Consider the following 25,219-nt stretch of genomic DNA (forward strand, 5'->3'; position numbering starts at 1 on the left):
GCAATATAGCAAGGTATCATGCTACAAAAGCAATGTACAAAAAACAGTGGCATTTCTTTATGCAAACACTAAATCTGAAGAAGAAGACATCCAGAAATCACTCCCATTCACTGTTGCAACAAAATCAATCAAATACCTAGGAGTAAAGCTGACCAAAGAAGTGAAAGACTTGTATACTGAAAAGTATGAGTTATTATTCAAGGAAATGGAAACTGATACTAAGAAATGGAAAGACATCCCATGCTCATGGATTAGAAGAATAAATATCATCAAAATGGATATTCTCCCAGAGTAATATACAAATTCAATGCGATACCCATCAAAGTTCCACCAAAATTCTTTAAGAGAATAGAACAAAAACTACAGTCATTTATCTGGAACCAGAAATCACCTAGAATTGGCAAAACCATCTTGAGGAAAAGAAACAGTAATGGAGGCATCACACTCCCAGACCTCAAACTTTATTATAAAGCCATCATAATTAAAACAGCATGGTACTGGAACAAAAATAGGCACACAGACCAGTGGAACAGAATTGATAGCCCAGAAATAAATCCCCACACCTATGGACATCTAATCTTTGATAAGGGGGCCCAAAGTATGAAGTGGAAGAAGGAGGCTCTCTTCAATAAATGGTGCTGGGAAAACTGGTTGTAACATGCAGAAGAATGAAACTGAACCACTTTATCTCACCAGAAACAAAAATCAACTCCAAATGCATTAAAGACTTGGATGTTAGACCAGAAACAATCAAGTACTTAGAGAAAAACATTGGTAAAACACTTTCCCACCTAAACCTCAAGGACATCTTTGATGAAACAAACCCAATTGCAAGGAAGACTAAAGCAGAAACAAACAAATGGGACTATATCAAATTGAAAAGCTTCTGCCCAGCCAAAGAAACTATCACATAAACAAAGAGTCCCCTCACAGAATGGGAGAAGATCTTTACATGCCATACATCAGACAAGAGACTAATCACCAAAATATACAAAGAGCTCAGCAAACTTAGCACCAAAAATGCAAATGGCCCCATCCATAAATGGGCAGAGCATATGAACAGAACATTCACTCCAGAGGAGATCCAAAAGGCTAACAAACATGAAAAACTGCTGCAGGTCTCTGATTGTCAGAGAAATGCAAATAAAGACAACATTGAAATACCACTTCACCCCTGTGAGAATGGCATACATCAAAAAGAACAGTAGCAACAAATGCTGGAGAGGCTGTGGGTACAGAGGAACCCTTTTGCATTGCTGGTGGGAATGAAAATTGGTCCAGTCTCTGTGGAGAGCTGTCTGGAGAACTCTCAAAAGGGTAGACATGGACCTTCCATATGATCCAGTAATTCCTCTCCTGGGGTTATACCCCAAGGACTCCATAACACCCAACCAAAAAGAGGTGTGTACTCCTATGTTCATAGCAGCACAATTCATAATAGCTAAAACCTGGAAGCAACCCAGGTTCCTAACAACAGATGAGTGGCTGAGAAAGCTGTGGTATATATACACAATGGAATACTATGCAGCTACTAAGAACAATGAACTCAAATACTCTGACCCATTTTGGTCAGAGCTAGAAGGAATTATGTTAAGTGAGCTAAGTCAGAAAGATAAAGATTAGTATGGGATGATCCCACTCATCAACAGAAGTTGAGAACGATCAGAAAGGGAAACTAAAGGCAGGATCTGACTAAATTAAAAGTAGGGCATCAAAGTAAAAACCCTGTGGTGAGAGGGAGGGTGGACATGAGGCATTCTGTGCCGGCGGGGGGGGGGTGGAGGTAGTTGTGGGTGGGTGGTGGTGGTTGTGGGTGGGTGGGATGGTACACATTGTTTTGGTGATGCGAATGGTGTTTATGTACACACCTATTAAATTGTAGTAATATAAATCACTAATTAATATGAGAGGGGGGAAATTGATTGTATGTCTAACAAAAAGAGTTTTCAAAGCTAACCCATTTACCAAATAATGTGATGATAACAGTAACTATCTATTGTCTTCTCAAATCCTAAGACAGCAGGAACCTCACATTTCCACTATAGAGCCTAAACTTCCCCCAGTCCTGGGACCCTTGGGTAGGGCCCACTTTCCCATATGCTTCTCCCAATTCTTATCAAATAATATTGCATCCGCTGATCCCAACCTAATCAACGCAATGAGTGCCACCCCAGCATGCTCCACTTCAGACTGTTTCCAGAGACTTAAGCTGTGGAATGACAACCCTTCAGCTTTATCACTCAGGTGAGACCTTTCTTTCATAGTATTCTCTAATTCCATCCCAGGTGGTTCACTTCCTAACAATGTCCCAAAACCTAGATATAGACCAGGTTCCAGGAGATAGAGCACATGTTTACAAGTATCCATAAACTAGGGCAAATATATACCTGAAAGCAGTAGTACACTAGAGTTTGCAGTGAGTAACCCCCGGCACTTCATCTCCACTATTCCAACTTTTGCGTCCATGATTCTTTAACAATTTGTTTGGCTTTGTATGTTAACTCTCTTTTCAGCCACCAGGTTCCAGATGCCATCTGGTTGCAGGCCAGGCTTCCCTGAACTGAAGACCCCACCAATGCGTCCTGGAGCTCCACTTCCCCAGAGACCCACCCTACTAGGGAAAGAGAGAGAGGCAGACTGGGAGTATGGATCGAATAGTCAACTCCCAGGTTCAGCGGGGAAGCAATTACAGAAGCCAGACCTCCCACCTTCTGCAACCCACAATGACCCTGGGTCCATGCTCCCAGAGGGATAGAGAATGGGAAAGCTATTGGGGAGGGGATGGGATATGGAAATTGGGTGGTGGGAATTGTGTGGAGTTGTACCCCCCATTCTATGATTTTGTTAATGTCTACTTTCTTAAATAAATTAAGAAATTAAAATTCAAAATACTTTTATGCTTATTTACTTATTCTCTTGTGCAAGCCTTATTTAGAACTTGAACTCAGACCTTTTGTCTTTTATTTCAGTGTTTTTTCCATTTGATGAATAGATGACTAGCTTCCACTTCAAACAGATGTAGCCATTCATCTCAGGAGGCAGCAAAATTTCCAGGGTAAAAGATGACTGTATTTGGGCCTCCCAGACTAAATGTTAAGCCTCAAATCATTAATCAAAAGGTATACATATTAGATACTGCCGAGTTTGAGTAAAAACCAATGGGTATGAATGACATCTAAGCAATACCCTTTAAGTTCTCCTGATGTCTTATGACTAAGAACAATCCCCATGTGAGAATATAATGCTTAGCTAGGAATTTATCTGTTTTAGGTGAAATATCTGGATGGTATACCTGATGACCTAACTATTTCACAGTGGGGGAGTAATTCCAATACATCTATTTATAGGCAGTATTAATTACTACCAATTTCATGAGGTTTGTCAACTTCACTTTTCTTTGTAAGGCCTAGAGACCTGGAAAAGTGATCTTACTAGTGACATTGTTGTTCAGAGTTTCCCTGGGCTAGGAACACATCAGAGAACTGGAAGACAAAATAGGAGAAATAATTATTCTCTAGTAATAGCTAAGTATCAAAATAAACAATTCATAGGACTTTGCTAAGGAATAGGGTTGAAATGGTGGGAGCAAGCTCTGGAATGTGTGCTCATGGCATATTTATATTCTATTTGGGTGTATATATATATATATATATATGTAAAGTCATAGTTTATATTAATGTTCTTGTGGATCATTATAAGAAGTTAGGGAATTATGACTGAGAGCGAAAGGACTGGTTACCAAGCAAGGGGGGAGACCTAGGAAAGGAGCAATCTGGTTGATGGGCATGTGAGCCTAGGACTAAAAAAAGAAAAAAGAAAGAAAGAAGAAATAACTGAAAAGCAACAGAGGAGGGCAAAATCTGGTCTTGTGTAATGGTCAAGTAGCTATCAGGCATCAGTCATGCTGATCTATTATACTACTACCTGGGCAGCATGGAACCTGTACTTGGACTAGTACTGAATCAATCCAAGCATGTTGATTCAGCTAAACCAACAAGTCAGACTCTGCAGGGAGGGATGGTGGACAGCTAGAAGGTCTCATAACGTCCTTAACTTGGAGGGAAACAACACCCTCTCTGGAGTTTGCACAATTCCAGCTTGCTGGAGAGTAGACTGTCATTTTATTTTTGTCATCTCTTTCTCTCTCTCTCCCTCCCTCCCTTTTTCTTCCCTTTTCTCCCTCACCCCAACCTATCCTCTTCCTCCTTCTCTTCTAGCTTGTTTTTGCCACCAGAGTTATCACTGATGCTCAGTGCCTGCACAACTTCATCTCTCTTCGCAGGCTTTTGTTCCCATTTGTTTCTTTTTTCTTTTTTTAAAAGAGAGAAATGGAGAGAGGAGGGGAAGACAGAGAAGGGGAGAGAGAAAGATAAGACACCTGCAGACCTGCTTCACTACCTTTGAAGTGACTCCCCTGAAGGTGGGTAGCTGGAGCTTGAACTGAGATCCTTAAGCTGGTCCTTGAGCTTTGTGCCACCTGTGCTTAATCGCTGTGCTACCATTTGTTTCAATGGAGGGTGAGAGACAGAGAGATAAAGAAGGGAAAAGGTAAAGAAAGAAGAGATACTGCAGTACTGCTCTACCACTTGTGAAGGTTCTCACCTAGAGCTCAAACCTGGGTCCTTCTGCATTGCAACGTAGTTAATTTTTAATGTTTTCAAGAATCCCCTCACTGTTTTCTACAGAGGCTGCACAAATTCTGAGCTATGAGAACTTCAGCCTGGAAGGAACAGAATAAATTCTCAAGACAGAGATGAGGGAGAAGAAGGGTGGTCCAGCTCAGTATGGCTCAGGCTAGTTGCAATGCCACTGAGTTACTAGGAGAGTGAGTTTTTAGATCAAATGTTATAAACAGTTGCAGTTATGAATGATGTTTTCAAATGCAATTGCTGACTTCCTCAAGTTTGCTGATCACTACATTTAGTCCCCCTTTGTGCATTAATATCTCCTGTTTCAGTCTTTCAAGAACCAGCTCTCAGGGCAGTCCAGCATTGGACTCAGGAACTCCCCCTCCTGCCACTCTGGGCATGTCTGCCTCCTTGTACCCCAATAGACCCTGGTGTCTTACACTGGTTCTCTCTCTCTCTCTCTCTCTCTCTCTCTACTCTTCGCTTCTCTTTTGGATCATGAAATCTTCACTTTGTTGATTGTTAGAGTCATTGTCTGAGCTGCTGTTTTTCTGTTTTTGTTTCATTTTGTTTCATGCAAGCTTATTGAAAGTTCAGTCATAGACTTGATTAGACAAGGAAGAGTAGTAGCTTTGAGGAATATTTTAGAGACAGGAAATACTTTATAGAAGCTTAGATGTAGAAAATGAGGAAAATATAGAGGAAACTGGGAAGATAATAATACTCTCTCAGGGGCATGGAAAGAGATGGCAGAGATAAAATTTTGAGTTCTGCGAGTCGGGCAGTTGCGCAGTGGGTTAAGCGCAGGTGGCGCAAAGTGCAAGGATTGGCAGAAGGATCCCGGTTCGAGTCTCCAGCTCCCCACCTGCAGGGGATTTGCTTCAAAAGCTTTGCACCACGTGCACTTAACCCGCTGCACTACTGCCCAACTTCCCCGGCCCCTTTGTTTTTTAAAATCTTCTTCCCTCTCTAGAAAGTTATTCATTTCTTTGAGAATTTGTTGGGAAATCAGTGGTTCTCCACTTCAGGGAAGAAATATACATGCCCCACCATGAAAGTGTGCACATATGTTAGAGATCCCAGGCCCAAGGTCTATTCACGGACTCTTGTCCTAACTGGCTTTTCACTGCTCTAAACCTGTCCTGTTTCCTTATCTATGTGTCCATGGTCTCTGTCAAGGTTAATTTGCTAATTACAGGCCACGTCCTATTTTAGAAATGATGATGTCTTATGGTTAAATGCTTATGTTGATCATGCTGATTGAAGAATTAGAATTTTTAATGGTTGGTGAGAGATGGGAGGAAGAAGGGAGAAAAAGAGGTAAATCTGAAGTCAGTGATTCCTCCAAGCTCATCCAGAATGATAGGTAATAAGACATCCCGCCTCACTTGGGAGTGATTCCTGTTTCTTTGAATTACAATTTGATAAGAAGACAATATAGAAAAACAAGCTAAGAAGTAAAGAAATAGTGTGGTAGAAGAACAGTGAAACACTGAACTTGTCTATTAGAGGCCCCAGGCTCTCTCTTCACACCATAAAATAGCTAGAGCTGCTCAGTGTGCTGGTGAAATAAAACCCAATAAAATAAAATAATAAAAAATAACCAAATGGGAGTCGGGCGGTAGTGCAGTGGATTAAGCGCACGTGGTGCAAAGCACAAGGACCAGTTTGGATCCTGGATCAAGCCCCTGGTTCCCTACCTGCAGGGGAGTTGCTTCATGGGTAGTGAAGCAGGTCTGCAGGTGTCTTTCTGTCTCTCTTCCTCTCTCCCTCTTCTCTCTCAATTTCTGTCTCTATACAATAACAAATTTTAAAAAAGTAAAAAAAAAAAAGCAAATAAACAAGTAACACCTTTTATTGAGAAAGAGAAAGAGACAGAGGGAGGGAGTAAAAGAGACCACAGTACTGGAGCTTTCTTCAGTGTGGTGGGGATCAGGCTAGAATCTGAGTCATACACATGGCAAAGCATCACACTATATAAGTGAACTATTTTGATGGGCCATTAAATGACACTTTAACAAAGCAATCCATCAAATTCAAAAAGTGGAATGACTTACAAAATAAATAAGTTACTTTCTCTAACAAAATAATGGCATGAGAAATTAACAATGAGTATTATGGAATAAAAAAGCCTTAAATGTAAAAATTTAAGAGTAATAGGACCCTTGACTGTAGAACTGATAATCTGAGAAATTAGTGTACATATTTAGGATTGGATGTTATTAAAATAATCTAGCTAGAGGTAATTTGGTGGTAATGTAAATAGCACATACTCTTACCATGTTGAGGTAATTTGTGGTTGTCAGAACACAACATAGGGAATTTGCTTTCATATGATTAAGAAAAAAAGGGGATAGATGAAAAAATATGGCAAAATGTTGATAGATGTTGAAACTGGATGATGGGTATACAGAATATATTATTCCCTACTTGTATGCTAAATATATATACTTTAAAGTATAGTTCTAAGATCTGACTGATTAACATTATTTCCCATCATCAGGAAAGAGAACTGGAATTGTAGTGGTTAACTTAATGTACTACACAGATTGATTTCTAATGATATACAGCTAAAACTTAAAAAATGTTATAATGCAATGTCACATCAATTGAAAACAATTATCTTCTGGGGATCATAAAAAATTCTGGAAGTTATATAGTCCTCTTAATCAGCCCTCTCTGAGTATATCTGCACCAGGTGGAAAGAGGAGTCAGTTTGCCTTTTCCCAAGATGCTAGGGGTGCCAGTCCTATTGGCCGATACAGCTATAGGCCACCTCTCCTAAGGTCTATCCCTGATTTCCTTCTTGCTCTTTATTTCTCTTCCTTTACTACTCTTCCTTACCCTCTTTTCCCACTCCATTAGAGCTTACAGAACGAACCTTCAGAGAAGCACATGACCTAGCATTTCATTGTAACAAACAGCCATTGCAGGCTGTCCCCAAACCCACCTAGGCCTCGGTACCCTAAATGTTCAAGGAGACAGCTGACCCTCATGCAGTGATTTCTTTTCCCATTTATTTATTTACCTAATGGCAATAGCCATTACTCACTGGGATTCAGTACTTGCTTGATGAATTCATGGGGCTCCTGGTGACCATTTTTTCTTTCTTTCTTTCTTTCTTTCTTTCTTTCTTTCTTTCTTTCTTTCTTTCTTTCTTTCTTTCTTTTTCTTTCTCCTTTCAGTTATTTGATAGGACAGAGAGAAATTGAGAGGGCAGGAAAATGAAGGGAGAGGGTGAAGATACCTGCAGCACTGCTTTATTGCTTGAGAAGTTTCTTTCCAGCAGGTTGGGACTGGGGGACTTGAACCTCGGTCCTTGCTCATAGTAGCTTGTGTAATCAACCAGGTGTGTCACTGCCTGGTCCTTAAGTCATTTTTTTTTAAAGAAAAATTTCTCTTACTACCCATAAGTGAGAGATATATTCACTATTCAGGAAAATAAGCAAAGTTGTTTGGGAAGCATGGTACTATTATTTGGGCCCATTTTTTCCTTTCATCATTCACAAATAGTAACAATCAAAGGTTGTTTCTTAAATAACTTACTTTTTAATATTTACTTTTGTCAATCTTATGAAAAATTACATTTGTTAAACCTTTAAGAAATGACAACAGAGTAAACAGTATTATGCCATGAACAACTAAATGTGCAAATTTCAAATGTTTTCTATAAGTATAAATAATTCCACTTTTTCACATTAAGAATGAAAATACCAATACACATAAGTCATATCATAACAATTTTACAAGAACTGAAACACTGAAGTTTAATTGAAATCTTTAGAAAGAAATTAAATGTTTATGGCAGTAGAAAAGACTCAGGCTTTAAGTGGAAAATATGTCAGGTAATATAAGTAAAGGCTAAGAAGAAAGCAAGCAAGCAAAAAAGAGCCAGCCTTTACCTCTGGGAACAATTATTTCTCCTTTTTTTTTTCTCTCTCTTTTCCAAAAAAAAAAAAAGAAAAAAGAAAAAAAAAGTCTGTTAGTCACACAAAGCATAGCTAGTAACTACAGGCTAAGGATAGAAATAAGTTCCCTCATACTCATATATGACTACAAGGTCTTGCTTGTTACAATGCTAGGATATCACTGGAAAAAAGATGACTTTCTAACACCTGGGGGCAGTACATTGGCACAGCAAATATTACAAAAGTCATATCATCCACTGTGACTGCCTTTAATGTCATCCCTGTCCTTCCCAAGCTTATCTCTAAGGAGGTAGAATACTCAGAGGCATACATATATTTGCAGTAAAGAGCTTCTTACAGAAGGTTGGAGAGAGGTTCTGGCCAAATTTCCATTAAGAAGAAACAAAAGATTGCGATGAATTCTCTTTGCTAGGGAAGACAATAAAAGTGTATCAGAGGGGATGGGTGGTGGCACACCTGGTTACACGCAGATAGTAAGAAGCACAGGACCTGAGCAAGGATCCGGGTTCAAGCCTCCAGTTTCTCACCTGCAGGGGGGATGCTTCAAAAGCAGTAGGTCTGCACGTGTCTGTCTCTCTCTTTCTCTCCCTCTCAATCTACCCTTCCTTCCCCTCTCAATTTCCCTCTGTTCTACCAAATAAAACAGAGAAGAATGCCCCCCCCCACACACACACACAGGAGAAGTGGATTCGAAGTGCTGGCACTGAGCCCCAACAATAACCCTGGAGGCAAAAAATAAAACAAACAAAAAAGTGTACCAGAAACCCATTTCCCCACTGTCATCAGGAACATGAGCATGCTTGGCTTTGTAATATCACCCAAAGCAACTATTTTATCAAGAAGACACCACAAAGTTTTCCCCAGAACAGAAGAAACATTTTCATTTAAATAATCTTAAAAGTTTGTAATAAAATAAATAAAGTGAGTCACAAATACAACAGGGCACCTACTCCCTTTAACAAGGCAGCTGGTTGAGTTCATATAAGCTACACAGTGTATAGGAGGTGCCCCAGCAACAACCAGAAAATAGGTTATTATTATTTGGTCTTTCTACTTAACTTCTAGGGCATCATTTCAATATACTTAAAAAAATCCCCTCATACATAATAAGGGTTTATTATATATGTACATACATTTATGCACACTTCAGTTCTAAATTAACTTCTTTAGAAGTGAAGACAGTGCTAACCAAAAGAGTTACACATCTTCCCACTAAAATACTATGTTTGCTAAAAGGTGCATATTGTAAAGAGCAGCTTGTTTACTTTCTAAACTTATTCAGTCTCAGCAGCCTCAGAATCACAGTCTGTGGATGGCATTTTGTTTCCGTTGTATCCAGGGGAAAGGAACTGGGCTGGTAAGAAAAAAAAAATCATCAAACTATTAACACTCTGAATATGTTCATTTTCCCTGAGCTTCTGGCAAAGGGCCTGTGGGTTATGAGGATGCAGCCTCGGCTCTCTGAGGAATGCTGAGAGGGCAGGTAGAACAGTCTGGGTTTCCAAAGCCACAGCACTGTCTTCCCCCTTTTCTCAAACGATGATGAGGCAGCCCTGATGTGATCCCAGACTGGTGAACTCTTGACCTTCTGCTTAGTGGGAGATGGGAAAGAGCTCTAGGCTGACACCATTTGTTGCCAGTTTTGCCAAGTTTTCTCTAAGTCAACTTTGAGAATGTTCCACAGTTACCAGGTTTGAGATCACGTAGGGGAGTTCATCTTCTGCTTCTTTGCTCAGACGCCTTGAGCTTCCTGTTAAAGGGACTGAGCCTCCAGTGGCATCAGAGCATTGAGAGTATAGCACCACACTGGTTAATGACTCAAGGCCTCTCTTGCTGGGTCTGTCCCATCTGCTTCTGGTTAGCCATACATCTGCTTGAACTGAAAGCATTCATTGCAGTAGCCATTACACTTGGCATTACCAAAGTGATCACAGGCAGGTGCCTGACATCGCTGTTTGGGGGGTTCTTCAGGCATGGGCTCACTGTGGTGGGCTCCTGACACCACCCGCTGGCTGAGGTGCTGGCACTCCATGCAGAGTTCCTCGCTGCGGCAGGCCAGTATATTCTTACAGGAGGCCCGAGCACACTTGGGTCTGGGGGAGCTCTGTGTGGTTCGTGGCTTGTCTCGGTGCCGGCTTGATATCTGTGTGCAAATGTAGAAAGAATGGTCACACCTCTCAGGGTGAGCATAATATCATCTTAGCTGGTGATATGGATTCTACAAACAGCTTTTTGGGGGTAAACAGCACCTACTCAGGGGAAAGTTCACAGACTGCTTATAGACTGTTCATGTGTAGTATATGAACAGGGCCTCTCTAAGGAAGTTTCCTTTGAATCCCAGAGAAAGCAGACCTGGCTCCAGAGAGGCCCAGAGGGACCACTAATCCAAATAGAGAGACCTATAAATGCTACTCCAGCTCTCTTCTCTTTGCAGTAATAATAAGTTATTCTTATATAAGTTCCTTACTACTCTGTAAATAATAGGAGAGGCATCAATCAGCCAAAGCTTGCTATTTTTTTTAAACAAAGATTTATTAATGAGAGAAAACCAGAACATCACTCCCATGTTACATGGGATACCAGAGCTCTAACTCAAGACATCACACTTTAGAGTCTAGCACTTTCTCCACTGTGGTATCTCCTGGACTGCCAAAATTTGCTTTTATTATATGTTACAAGTAGAGGTTCCTGGGGTGCTCTGCCTTCTCTGAACTCCACATGATATAGCAGTACTTATGAACATTTTGAGGCCAGCTTATCTAGGTTTAAAGTTACTTAGCTATGTTTCTACTCAAATCAAAAAGCCACCAATGCTAAAGAGCCTTTCTTTTATGACTCATTTATTGTAAATGAATTCCCATGTACAAGTGGACCACAGAAATCAGCAGTACTTCCAACCCCAGGACCACCATGATTTTTTTCCCTGGGATCTTTCCTAGAATTAGACAGCGAGGAAAGCATTCTATCAATAAAGGGGAGAAGTTGCTCTAGCAAAGACCTGCCCAGAGGAACGGAAAAGTATATAAAAATGGCTCACCAGTTGCTCTACAGTCCTTTTCGCTTCATGAAATCTCTGATTCTGAGCTTCAATGAAACACTTCTGACAGTAGCCTTCAAACACAGTGCTTCCGAGCGTACCACATTCCCGTCCTAGGCAGGGGACTGTGTTCTGAAACCTAGAGGCTGTGGGACCACCTTTTCCTGAGGCAGCAACAAAAGCTAGAAGAGAATTGGTACAAATCAGTCACACATATGGGCCACTGGTGAGACAAACACACTGACATGAGAAAAAACAACAACAAAACATCAGGTTTCCAGTGCAGACTAGGTCGGTCTTTGATATATACATAAGAGCAGTCTTTTACAAATCCCACCAAATACAAAACAATAACAACCACTGAGTCATCTTTGGCTGTACAAACCTCTCATTTTTTTAAAAACATATTTCACTGGTCCATAAAAGAACAAAAGAGATTCTTAAAACCACAAGTGTTTTCTTATGTTAGTAGCGATTCCCATTCTCTAGATTTCAATCCATTTCAAGATTTTGAGGTTTTATAAGAAGTTTAGTTTAAACTCTGCCTCATTAATGTCTGAATGACCTTATGAAAATGAGTTCTATAGACTCATTCTACAGGGTGCTTTTCAAGTTTGGAAACATGGAATTCTGTGCTTGTTGTGTTCATGTGTGTCTGGAAGAACCACTCACTGTCCTTCTTACAAGCCACATTCTATCTGACTATTCAATGGAGCTCTTTAAGTTCAAGAACAGAACCCCTTCTAAACAGGAGTTTTAAAATAGGGATTAGGAAATCAATTGTTTCACTCACGTTTATTTTCTCTGTACTCGATGAAGCACAGCGTGCAAAAGCCCTGGTTTTCTGGAGTCCCAAAATACATGCAGCCAGCTTTTCTGCACTTGCTTGTCCCAGTTCTGTCCCCTGGAGTCCTTGTGGCCTGAGAGAGGCAGCCAGGGGGAGCCTCATTCCCAGCTCTGTGGCAAGAATGTGGGGAGAGACTTGGTACATGCTGTAAAGGGTCTGACTTGGACCGCTGATGACAAGAAGGAGGGATGCTAGAGCTGAGGTGGGAGGAGGGTTCTGCCTTAGTCCTTTTGAAGCAAGTACTGCAGATCCCATTAAATGTCCTGGTAACATCCTGAAGGCATGCTTGGCACTTACCAGGATCCAAATGCCTTTTGTTGTCTGATGTGTGTCCAGCATTAAGTTGTCTAGCATTGTGGCAACGCTCACAGAATCCATTGTGTTGTACATTCAGTGTGAATGGACAGCCAGGGCTCCGGCACTTCATAGCAGTGGTCTCACTGAACAAGAAAAGGCTGGGTGCCGTAGGTGGGGCTGAGCGAGGTCCTCCTGTAGGTTCTTCTGAATTCCAGGCCATGGGCTCATAAAGCTCACCCCGAGAGGGCCCTAGAGTCATGCCAGGGAGTAATTCAGGGCCTGGTTTGGAGTTTGCTTTGGAAGATTTGTTTTGGTTCTTTTGTCGCCTCTCTGAGCATTCATGACATAAAGGCTGGGTGTTCACAGACATGAAGAAAGGACAGTTGGGTGTTTCACATTTTATGTCCATGAGAGAAAGCTGGGGAGTGGAATGTTCCAGAGGATTTGGAGCATGCAGCTCTCTCCGTTCTTGTTCATTGTTTTCCTGCCACTTCTTGTGCTCATGCTGGACAAGTTCAAAGTAGTCATCTACCAGATTTATTTCTTTTGGTAAATTAGCTTCATCTAACCTAACGACCAAGAGAAAAAAAAATATCACACACATGTCCACACACAAGCATAATTTTATACCACTAGTTCAACAGCAAACTATTTTAATGTAAAATACGACAGACTTTTATAATTCACAGTTTCCCCTCTGAGCCAGCAAAGTAGCTCACCTGGATAATGTGCTACTTTGCCATGTGTAATATTCATGTTCGAGCCTGGTCACCACTGTACTGGAGGAAGTTTTGGTGCTACAGTGTGTCTGTCTGTCTGTCTGTCTCTGTCTGTCTGTCTGTCTCCTCTATCTGAAAAAGTTAGCATGGGATGGTAAAGACCCACTGTGGACAACAAAAGTTTTATTCCTCATATCACACAGTTCATCATGCTTGTAAACATATTCTAGAGTCAAATATGATATGTTAGTATGCTGTGACCTAGCATGATTGGACAGTAAAAAAAAATAAATCCATAATTTAAGTACACTTTTAAAAGTCAGTTCTCTCATCATCTAGCTATGCAGAAAAAATCATTACAGATAAATGATTTCTTGCCATAAAACAGAAATTAGTGCTGACTGAAGTATACCTCTCTAATACATATATGAGTCACTGAATCATTCCACATTAGAGGAGACTCATTTAAAAAAAATTAGTGCTGAGCTGTGAGGATGGCAAAGGTTTATGTGGTAGAAGTCAACAACTGATAGTTAAGACTGACAAAGAACAGAGTTAAAAAGAATGAATGCTTACTTTGCAGCATTAATCAAATGTGTGGTGCCATGGTCCCAACCTTGGACTGGAATTTCTATCACCATCAAGTATTCTTTCAGAAGCTTTTCCTTCATCTCATTTTCAGGATCTGTCAAAAAGTGAACCTTTAAGTCTTCAAATCTTCCTTTGTCTCTGTTAACAAGTGGGACAGCTCGGATTTCTGAGGGAGAAAACACAGAAGCAAAATGTTACTTTAATAAGTAAGGTCATTTTTGAGGTCATATATAATGCTGAAAATTTAAAAGGATACAATTAGATTAGGGGAAAGTATCCTCTAGCCACAAACTCAAATGAGAAAGCAAACTGTGCTAAATCTGTATATAAGTGTATTGTTTCCAAGAAGTCCCAGAATATTAAGCTGACTGGAGACAATGAAACTTACTAGTTAAATTCCCACAGAACTACACAGACTTGAGAAGCATTGTCAAACTCAGTTACACTGGGTAAGATGTTTAACATTCATTCCTGAGCTATAATCATCTCATTTATGAAATAAGGTTGCTAATGCTTACAGCCTGCAGACATACTATGGGGGTAGGGGGTAGGGGGTTGGGCAGAGGCGCATAGGGTTAAGCACACATAGTACAAACACCAGGAATGATCCCAGTTTGAGCTCCTGGCTCCCCATCTGTGGGGCGGGGGGAGGGGAGGGCGTCAGTTCACAAGTGGTGAAGCAGTTCTGCCAGTGTCTTTCTCTCCCCCTCTTTATCTCCCCCTTCTCTTCAATTTCTCTCTGTCCTATCCAAAAAGAAAAGAAATATAGTATACCTACTGCACTTTGCACAGTGCCTGTTCTACAAAAAGCAGGAAGATATAATCTGATGGACATGCCCCTGTTCTGTATGTCTGTGCTATCTACCTTGATTTATCATGTATTAATTGTAAATGGTAAACTAGACTCAACATACAGATGCTGAGTTGTAATGCTGCATATGTGAAAAATAGTGTTATAAGCCAATGTTACTTGAATAAAATTTTATAATATAAAACTGAATGTCTCCTACTGGCACTATTAAAGTACCGTGGTAGTAGTTATATGCATGTACCTCCTACTCAAAACACACATGCTGAAAGTACTTCCTCAGTTATACTTAAAAGATGGAGGGCTGGGCTAGCAAACAGTTCACTTGGATAGTGCTCTTGCTTTGCTATACACATGACCCAGGTTCAAGCTTGATTACCACAGTGGAGGGAAGCTTCAGTGATGTAGTGTCTTCTCCCCACACCATCAGTTCATCTCTCTCTCTCTCTCTCTATCTGGAAAAGTCAATCAGTAGAAGTGAAGCCCTGATAAGGGTCCCCTTGTTGCCCCCACCCCGCCCCGCAAAGATGGAGAATAATAGGAATGATGTTACCGCATTACTTTTGCTGACCAAGTAAGTGACAGAAGGTTGTACTTAAACAGAAAGAATACACCTAAATGAGACTATTTCAGTAAGTGGTTTGACATTAACGAGATGAGAGTGTACTTTGTATCTAACAGAAGTAAAATTTTTCTCACCAGGTCCACTGTCCTTCAGAGTTACCAGTGGTGCAAAGTGCTGGCTGTCATAGCCAAGGACAATTGGGTATCTGTAGCATTCCTGAGCAGGCCAGTGGAGGGGCAAATAAATTCCACCCACTTTCAAAGGAGAGAAATTTGAACCTGATTCCAAACTTCTCAGCATTTTGTCTATTTAAAGAAGAAAGAGATGAAACCATTAGGTGACTGTCATCAATTCCCATTTAGCAATGGCTATCTAAAACTTTGTGGGTTTTCCCCAATAGTTAAAAGATTAAAGCTAAAAAAAAAAAACAAACACAGAAATACAAATAAGCATCTCACCTGAAATAACAATGATAGGCCTTCTGAGGATGTTACAAAGGACAAATATATGTATTTCTTCCAGGGAATTATACTGCAGTCCACAGTGGACCACTGGTGTGTCTGTGGAGGCCATTTTGACCAGGCTGTCCCACTCATCAGTCCAATTCTAGGAAAAGAGGGGAAAAGAGAGAAACATGATGGGAATGGAATTCATTCTGCATTGAAAACATATTCTGATTTCACTTTAGAATCATTAATTTCTATAACTTAGCATTTCCTCATTCTTGAAATCATCATTCAAATAATTCCCTATTTTGGTTTTCTTTATTTTGCTCCAATACAATGTAAACTCAAAAGAGGAGGATAGGGACAGCACCTGCTTTCAGAAAAATCCCTGGTGAGGCATAACATTTGAAGCTCCTTGTCCAAGTGAGAAAAAAAATCCCAACTTATGACTGAGAATGGTGAAGCATATTTCTAAATTTGATTGACTGATAAAATATGCTAACAGCAATCAAACTGAAAAACAAGTAAAACACCACAAGGAAAGGCCATGACCAGAAACTCTTCTGCTAAAACAAAGAGATCCACAGCTGGGAATCTACTTCCCTGAAACCTTCTAGCATGGACAAAAGTCTAGTGTTTTCCATTACTTGACTATGTTGTGCTTAGCCAAGTTCATGTGACCTAGCCAAACATGTGTTCCTTAGAAGTAGGGGGATGACCTACGGTGCCCTTTTCCCAGCAGGGTGCTCCATGCATCGATGCTGAATGTGTGGATAAAACATACCCGAGTGTCATAGCAAAGTCCTGTTTCCACAAATTCCTGAGATTTCAGAGACTCCAGTTGCCAGCGGAATTTGAAGTTGCGTGTGTCCGTCTCCTTGAGGGTGCTGAAAAGTGCCTTTCTCAGGACCAAATCTGTGTCCTGTACACCCCACATATACTGAGAAGCAGCATGCATGAGGCAGTTTCCATCACCTGGGGATGGAAGGAAAGCAAATTCAAGCAATGAGTATCTAATGTGCCTAGCAAAGGTTTTTCAGAGTCAATGAGTCCCATTGCAATTACAGGGTACCCAGGAAGGCATGTGAGAAATGCAAACTGCTTGATTTCTTAGTGAAAGAACCATCTGAGAATATTTTACAAGGTAAAGACACTTTTAAAGTAAAAAAATAATTCTTCTCACTTCTATTTTTAATAAATAAGAGCAAGAGAGCAAAGGAGTCAGAGACTAGTATATAGTCCTAGGACCTAGGCTGTAGTCTGGCTCCACTCTAACTAGTTTAGGTGACCCTGGGGTTAAGTTCTCAACCTCTCTGAATATTTTTCTTCTCTGTAGAATGAGGTATTGAATTATGTTCTCTCAAGTTCATCCCTTTCTAACAATCCTCAATGTCCTGGCCACAAAGCTGGTACTACTACTCTCAGATTCTATAAGAAAACATTCAGGGTAGTCAACAGACACAAACCAGGAAGCATCTGGGGCTCTGTGTACTAGACAGGGATGATCTGTAGTGACTCAGTTATAAATGACTTGACCATTCCACTGTAGTCTTTGGAGCCTCTTTTCCTCTTTTTTTTCTTTTTTAAAGTAGAACTGAGAACATACTACTACCTACAGTCTACCCACTACCACAGCCCAAGTTCCAGCTTGTTTAAAATTACAGAAGGTTTCTAAGATTTAAAGAGTCCCTTGTTAGCTAAATTTAAAAATAATTCAGTATTTATGGTTGGCAATTTTTAAAGAATTTTGAGCATTAATAAAAGATCTGAGTTTATTCCAAGAATAATTTACTTTTATAGGTCAAAATCCACAATTTAAGAGATCGCTCTTTTTCAACTTGTGTGGGAATCTTTAATACACCAAAACTTAATTCCTTAACTTCCTGTTAGGAAGAGAATAGTTTTTATAAAGAAAAAAAGATTATTTTCTTATGTTAGTTACTCTACAGGTAGAGTAGTAGAACTGTCAAATTCTGAGAAAAATTGGAAATTTTATCAAATTCTAAATATAACTGAAGAAAATATAACCCTGATGAGTATATCCACTCTCAGTATCTCTTCAATTTATACATTAAGAAAGAAAAAAAAAAGCTAATTAATTAGGGATTCAGATAAACATACAAAAAAAGAATGCTTATGCCTTATATCTTGGCAGAAGTGTGGCAATGATTGCATTCTGTTGAAATTTCCCCTTTGCAAAATCTAGAGCAAAGATAAGGCTTTTTTTCTCTCTCTCTCTTTCTTTCTTTCTTTCTTTCTCTCTTTCTTTCTCCTTTTTCTTGTGCTTACTTTCAGTTCTTTATTGAGATGCACCAGTATAAAATTCCCTAAGTAACATCTGGAATTCCCCAGTGCAAAGTTATTTGACTAGCAATTGAGCAACAGTATTGTACTTTTTGTTCTGGCGTGTAGACATTTAAACAGTGAAGTGCACCCTGGACTTTCCAAGTAGGTGTGGCCAGGGTGAGCTGGAGTAGGGCTACTCATTATACAAGTGAAATCGCTGCAGCCAATAGACACTGGAATTTTTCACATGAAGTTTCAATTTTATGCCACCTACTCCCTTCCTCATTCACAGCAGTCTCATATCCTCAAATGTAAACTAGTGAATCACCCCCTCCCCAACAGACAGTTGGCACTGTAGATCCTTCTATAGGTTTAAAATAAAAAAAGGTACTCCCATAAATTAGAGAGGAAATGCTTCTTTCTTCCTCAAATATTATTTTTCTTTTTCAAAAGTTATAAGCTACTTTCTTAAAAACAGAGAAATGAAAGAATACTGAGCTCAAATATCCTTATTGTCCTGAGAATGTCATCAAAAAAGTATTTTAAAGAATAGGAAAGCTATCAGGGAAGAGGATGGGATACAGAGTTCTGGTGGTGGGAATTGTGTGGAGTTGTGCCCCTCTTATCCTATGGTTTTTGTCAATAATAAAAATTAAAAAAAAGCATTTCTGTTTGCAGTTTGTTAGTGTGAATTACTGTTGACTAAAAGAATATATTTTTGCAAAGAGCTAACTATTTACATTTCTTAATATTTCTAGTTCCCTGACTAGACCATAGCCCTAAGCACAAATATTAACTTTTGCCTAAACATTTAATATCTCAGATTTGCAAAATGGCCAAACTCTGATAAGGGGATCAAATTGTTCATGGAGCTCTAAAAATGTATCTGAAAATATAGCTCTGCAAATATCTAAATCAACTATAGCTTTAGGTGAGACAGGTCAAGACCTTTTGGCCATTTTTCTCTTAATACAAATGTTAATTAATTTTGCTAATGAAATAAGGCTTTCTTTATATTATAACATTTTTAAATTTGGCAGACTGTTATGCAGATACAGAATTCTAATTTCTAAAGGCTAACTCCTCTCCCTAGCCTACACTCCCCTCCCCAACAAAAATGGGAGAGAGTTGCAACCACAAACTGCCAGGCATATAAATCCTATGATGGCTTTTTATATAATTACCAACTTCTAGGCATCACTTGATTTGATGCCAAGTGGAATATAAGCACTAGCTACCCCCAGTTTTCTTTTATACCTATGTTTCTAAGAATTTGTGTTGCAAACATAAAAGTGAGATGTTCATCTGATCTACAAGGCTCTCAAAACCAAAACAAAAGACCAGGACCCCCACCACTCTAAGGTACCTACATCAAAAGTAAGTTAAAATTTAAATAATGTTCTTATCAGTTTATTAGTGAACAAGAATTTGCTCCATCTTTATATATCATTTTGATAGAAATGGTTTAGGAATGTCACTAACCTAAGGGCCTTAGATTCCTGCCTTTACTCAGACCATGAACATTTTATTGACTCTGATGAGCTTGCTTGTTTCTTGTAAAAATTAGCTGCATCTATAAAGAATTTTTTTTTAATGTGTGAAATAGTATTTTTGGATGTTTTTATAATGTATATACTTTTTCTTAAAAGAAATTACAAAAAAAAAAAGTCAAGTGTAGAACAAGAAATAGGTAACTAATGGAAAGCTAGGTATAGCCCGCAAGAGATTCAATACTTGGAATCCCTAAAAATAATGAAGTCGAGGTCCAAAGTCTGTGCTAAAAATCTCAGTAGCTATCTATTTCATATTATTAGGCCATAGGCAAAAGAACCTAGATAAAGAGAGGAGCAGAAACAGACCTACACTCATCATCAATAGCTCTTCACTCATAAAATGCCATCAGTTCAAATATAAAGATCACCACAGACATTTTCTAGTGACAGTGGGGAACACTAGTAATACCAGTTTTCACACAATGCTTTCCTTTTGAATTTAAAACCTTTTGAATATTTCCATTAGTGGCTGGGGATGGGAATTTTACAAATGATTCAACAGTTGCAAGAATTAGAGAAATGTCATGGGGTGGGGGGTGTTTAAGAACACATTTCCTTAGTCTTGATGTATTTTGCTATCTAATATAAATAATTAGAAACTACCCTTAAGCTAGATATTTACATAACAAGCTTGCTTTTATCAGATGTCCTTTATATAATTCTCAAGAGCTTTAAGTTTGGACAACTGCTATTAAAATTCAATGACTGCAGACCCAGGACCACTATAGCAACTCCTTAGATGAAAGCTCATCTTACCATTAGTTTTCAATGCCACAAGCTTTCTGACTTCTCGACACCAATTGAGCTTCTTCTGGTTTTCCAAAGAAGTCTGGATGTTTCTGTCGATGAGAGCTTTGTGGATGATCTCCCGAAATTGTGGGCAAAACTGGCAAGTCCTGAACATTTCCAGAGTGTATCGGTGCATGGACTTAAAATGGTGAATGATTCCATTGATAGGCTTAAAAATATCTTCTGGAGTTCTTTCTCTTATCTTCACAGCTTTCCGCATATTACTCAAATACAAAGCCTGAGGAAGGAGTTGTTCAGCCATTGTGCTCTACAAAGCCTGAATAGAAGGGAGGGGAGGGGGACATTCCGTTAGCCCCAACTTGATGCTACTCCTATATACCTGCCTGCAGGAAACCCCAATGTTTGATCTTGTCATTACCCTAATCTGTAGGCACAAGATCTTAGTCACCTCTACTCCCAGGATACTAGCTGGCTCCACAGATTAACTCATACTGGACTGTTGTAAATTACATCACTTTTACAGATTAGTCTAAACAAGAGATGGAAGGCAGACAGTGGGTACTGAGGAGGAGGGGGAATAACCCTTATTTTCAGTAAAGTTTGTCAAGGAGCCAAGCCTGTCCAACTACAGGTACAGCATCTCCTCAGAGACTTATATCCCATCTCATTCTGATGCCACTTAGCTAGTGAGTGAATTTTATGAGTTTTGGATGCCAGTTAGGGGCATACAAGAGCCCTGAAAAATCTATAGCTTCTTCTCTAAAATCACTGTCAAGCAATCCCTGATTTTAGGCAGTCTTGACTTCACTCTTTTAAGTGGTTCTCTCCTACAGGAAAAGCAGTAAATATTTTGTGAAGAAAGATTTCTGCAGTTATATACCATCACATATGTTGCTGATGGGAGCTTTTTCATTATCCCCGTCAAGATTTATAGTATGTTTTTTTACCAGTGTATTAGGTTGTTCATGAAAAGTTAAACCTGAATGCTGCATATGTGACAAAAAAAAAAGCTTATTTCTAACAAGAGGTTTTACAGTTTGAAGCATAGTCAATAGTCTTTCAGTCCTTTACAAAATCAGAAGAGATAAAATTATAACTATAATAACATATTAAGTTCTACATTCTCAAGAGCAGACCGAGGAGCTCAACTGCCAACCAAATTTTACTCTTAACTCTTCAGGTGCCAAATACAGATGCATTTCCCAAAAGTCTTCAAACAATCAGCTGATGGAAGTAAATGGATATCTTGAAGCAGATATCCAGATATCTAGTGGATCACTCATGATTGAGGGAAAAACAAAAACAGAAAAACAAGCACCCCCCCCCAGCATCTACAATGCATACAGTCAGTGTAGAATGATGTGGATTACCCAATGTGGATCTTTGCAAGCAAGAAGCTAAGTAGAGAGCCTGCTCTCAATCACTGGACCTTGCTAGGATGTCTGTCTATCAGTTCTAAACTTTAAGCTAAAGAGATTATTTCAGAGTACAAAGGTTTTCACTAGGAAGTTCTGTAGCAATTGTTAACTTAATTCCTGCATCATACTATTTGCCACTAGTTGAGAAAGATGCTATTTCGATGTAAGAGGAAAGGGGAAAAAACCTTTTGATTTTAGGCAAACCACTCTGAGATAGATCCAGCCTTACTTAAAGCAATTGATATAGTGGTCTAAATTCTCATGGCACTCAGAAAAAGAAGAATGAAACTAAACGACCCTAACGTATCTGAGTTTTCTGATAATAGGTTTGGATGGGGATTCTTAATTTGATTGCTAGTTGAGGCTCAAGAGGAATCCTTTGATGTCAGTCATTCCCTGCAGGTGGAATTGGGCAAAAAACACTGGAGAACCATAGACACAATGAAGAAACAAAGATAGCTCATACACTTCTTTTTGAGGCATGGCTAAAAGTTTCTTTCACAGCGTCATTCATTCATCTGTCCACCCACAAACCATGAACTACCCGATCACCCACCTACTAGCCCAACACTATGTCTGATGATAGCTGAAAATCAAAGTTTCACCTTACTGTTGACCTTCAAATAACATAACAACCTTAATCTGCATCTAAGACAGCTTAAATATAGGTCCTGCTCTGGCACCATAGACATCTGGGGGTGGGGTGGGGAGGCAGAGCTGTGCCTAGGAGCCAAGTCTTCCTACACCTGTTGCTTGCACTTGCCACAACACCACACCTGTGGCTGCAGTGGTTGCCACTCTTAGGAAACAGACAAGCAGTAAAAGGATTTTTAAGCATGTTAGATGCTGCCTCTCTCTCTCTCTTTTTGTAACTATCATTCTTTTCTATCATGCTCATCTACAGCAAAGATCTCAAGTAGGGAGAGACTTAAACCATATATGCAAGACATGCAAATGCTAACACTTATAGCCCACTGTCCTCTCATTCACAGGTTTAACACTGCACAGGTTGCAGAACTGCCTTCTTAAAAGGACTCACGATCTACTGCTCAAGGTCTCAGTAGTTGAGCTTCTCCACAGTGAAGATTAAACACTGAAGTTTCTAATATTTGACTTCAATCTCCTTACAGGCAACTACATACAGTATCACCTTACATTCTTTTTACACTTCTGTTATTCTGTTACTCATTTTTCTTAATCAATAAGCACAATGATTTTTTTTGGGGGGATGCATACCTACAAAAATTCCATAAGTAGTACAAAGAATTGCAAAAGTCGGAGAAGCAACATAGACATTCTCACTCGAACGGAGCGGTAAATGGGCAATCTGGGACATTAGCATGGTATGATCTAGAAGACTAGTGAACAACTAGTTGTTCCTTGGAGACAGACACTTGACCAGACTGGCTTTCCAAGGAAAGATCAGAGGTAGGGAGAACTGAAAACAAAGCGGTCTCAAAATGAGCTGATCTCCTTCCTTACTTAATACCACTGCTTTCCTGAGAGGCCAGGTGGCAGGATGTGGGACGACCCAGGTTGACAAAGACAGTCTGCCTGGGCGAGTAGGGGCTAGAGCAAGAACCTGCAGATAGCTCTAAATTGGAGTCCCTCAAATGCAGGCCAATGACCTTCATACTTCTCTTAGACTACTGCCGCTGGAAAAAAATAATAAATCCTGCAACCCCACCCACCCTCTGCGCATAACTCCTAGAGATGGCAAGCTTACCTACAAAGATTAGCTCCATAAACCCCCACTCTCGCTCTTGGACCCCCAGCCCCTCGTTGGGCTGGCTTTGCATAATCTGGAGAGAAGCCACAGCAGTTCTGCAAGGTCTACGTGGCCATGAGAATGCAGCACTGAATTATGCCAAAAGAGCGTAATTCACCAAGGGCTATGAGGCCGAGGCGGGGAGAGTCTCAGTGGGGCAACTACTAGTCACTGCACTTTAAGTTCTCTGAAAGGTCTATCTGGCTGCAGAAATTCAAGGCTGTCACCTCAACATCTGATGATCTCAACGCCTAGCAATTCAAAACAATGCAGCAGGCACAAAAGGCTAAAATTTCCCCCTCCAGGACCTTTGCAATGTCACTGCCAGGAGGACAGGGCTAGCTTGGGAGTCGCTGCCCAGTGCACACCCGCAGCCCTTGCAGTCCAGGCACCTGGCAGACCCACCGAGACGCTGCTCACCTCTCAGGGCCACGCCGTGCTCCCAAGTCCCAAGTTGGTGTCAGGGCAGGCGCGTGCCGCTAGTAGGGGCCCGAATCCCGGCCGTATGGGGGCGGCGTTCCATGGACGCCCCAACTCGGAGTTAGCTGGCCGGCTAGTCTGTCTGGGCGAGTAGTTGGCGTCCTCCGCTGCGAAGGCTGCAAACTGCTAAGTTCTTCTTTTTTTCCTTCTGTTTTACCGCAGCCGCCCGGGGATTTCCATCCAGGGACTTTCCAGCGTGTCACGTGACGCCCAGCCGGCGCCCGAAGCCCGGCGCACCCCAGCGGCTGCTCGCGCTGTGACCGCCGCCAGGGGGCGCAGCAGACGCAGGAGGCGAAGACGCGGGGCCGGGACAAGCCTGCCGCCCCGCCCCGCCCCGCCCTCCGCGAGAAACTCCTGAGTCCCGCCCCCGGGGTGTCCCCGGGTGAGTCACCTGGGCATTTCGGAAGCTGAGCATGACGACGTCATATCCCTGTGGAAATAGCGGTGATGGGAACTGGAAATGAAATAGGTTCTTCTTCTTTTTTTTTTTTCTTGGCCGTTTTTCTGCAGAAAGTCATCCACTGTGGAGAACAAGAAGGGAAATAATTAAGAAAGAAAACCCTAAAAAACCACCCTGGCGCCAGGAACCCAGACCTGGGCCAGCTCTGGAACTCTTGGATTAAGCCTGTGATGAGCTCAGAAGGGAGAACCCGACTCTGGTCCCCTGCGGGGATTTCAAGAAGCTGCAGCAGTTGCGTCCCGTCCCATGGTCCCCACCTCCAGCGATCTCACCTGTCTACAATGGGAGCTTGGTGGTGTGCAGATCTGAGATGAGCTCACACCATTTAACCCTGAGACCTTGAACAGCACATAGGCAAGGCCAACCTCAGAGCAAAGTAAGCACCAAAACAATGGCCAGCTCTAGATTTCCACTCCTCCATTTGCCTACATCAGGCATACAAATGCACATTCAGGCAATATTTCAGTTTAAGGGAGCCAGGTGGTGGGCACCTGGTTGAGCACCTGCATTATAGTACAAAGAGACCCAGGTTCATGCCCTGGCTCCCCACCTGCAAGGGCTTCACGAATGGTAAAGCAGTGCTGCAGGCATCTCTCTCTGTCTCTTTTTCAGTTTCTGTCTATAATAAATAGATATG

General features: G+C 40.7%; 1 protein-coding gene across 2 annotated transcripts; it reads right to left on the minus strand.

Annotated features, from left to right (window-relative positions):
- Nucleotides 1–8,590: 8,590 nt before the first annotated feature.
- Nucleotides 8,591–24,311, minus strand: TNFAIP3 (TNF alpha induced protein 3). Of its 2 annotated transcripts, none has more exons than XM_060190387.1 (9): nt 24,063–24,311; nt 20,463–20,772; nt 16,652–16,842; nt 15,880–16,027; nt 15,556–15,726; nt 14,034–14,214; nt 12,739–13,307; nt 11,595–11,776; nt 8,591–10,700 (listed from the first exon to the last, which is right to left on the minus strand). In XM_060190387.1, exons 2-9 carry the CDS (start codon nt 20,755–20,757, stop codon nt 10,416–10,418), a joined length of 2,022 nt encoding a protein of 673 aa, XP_060046370.1. In that variant the 5' UTR covers nt 20,758–20,772; nt 24,063–24,311; the 3' UTR covers nt 8,591–10,415. The 2 variants fall into 2 exon arrangements, with proteins under 2 accessions (XP_060046370.1, XP_007531660.2); XM_007531598.3 differs by having other exon boundaries at nt 12,388–13,307.
- Between the last annotated feature and the right edge of the window lie 908 nt (nt 24,312–25,219).

This window comes from Erinaceus europaeus, chromosome 4 (genome assembly GCF_950295315.1).
Source record: "Erinaceus europaeus chromosome 4, mEriEur2.1, whole genome shotgun sequence".
In the NCBI taxonomy this organism is placed as follows: Eukaryota; Metazoa; Chordata; class Mammalia; order Eulipotyphla; family Erinaceidae; genus Erinaceus; species Erinaceus europaeus.

Excerpts from the sequence above, each read along its gene's own strand:
- TNFAIP3 (XM_007531598.3), bottom strand. The coding sequence starts at position 20,757 with ATGGCTGAACAACTCCTTCCTCAGGCTTTGTATTTGAGTAATATGCGG. Across the intron at positions 13,308-14,033 it reads CATTTGATTAATGCTGCAAA|GTTAGATGAAGCTAATTTAC; the intron begins GTAAGCATTCAT and ends CTTGGTCGTTAG. Across the intron at positions 11,777-12,387 it reads CGAGTACAGAGAAAATAAAC|CTTTTGTTGCTGCCTCAGGA; the intron begins GTGAGTGAAACA and ends ATTCTCTTCTAG.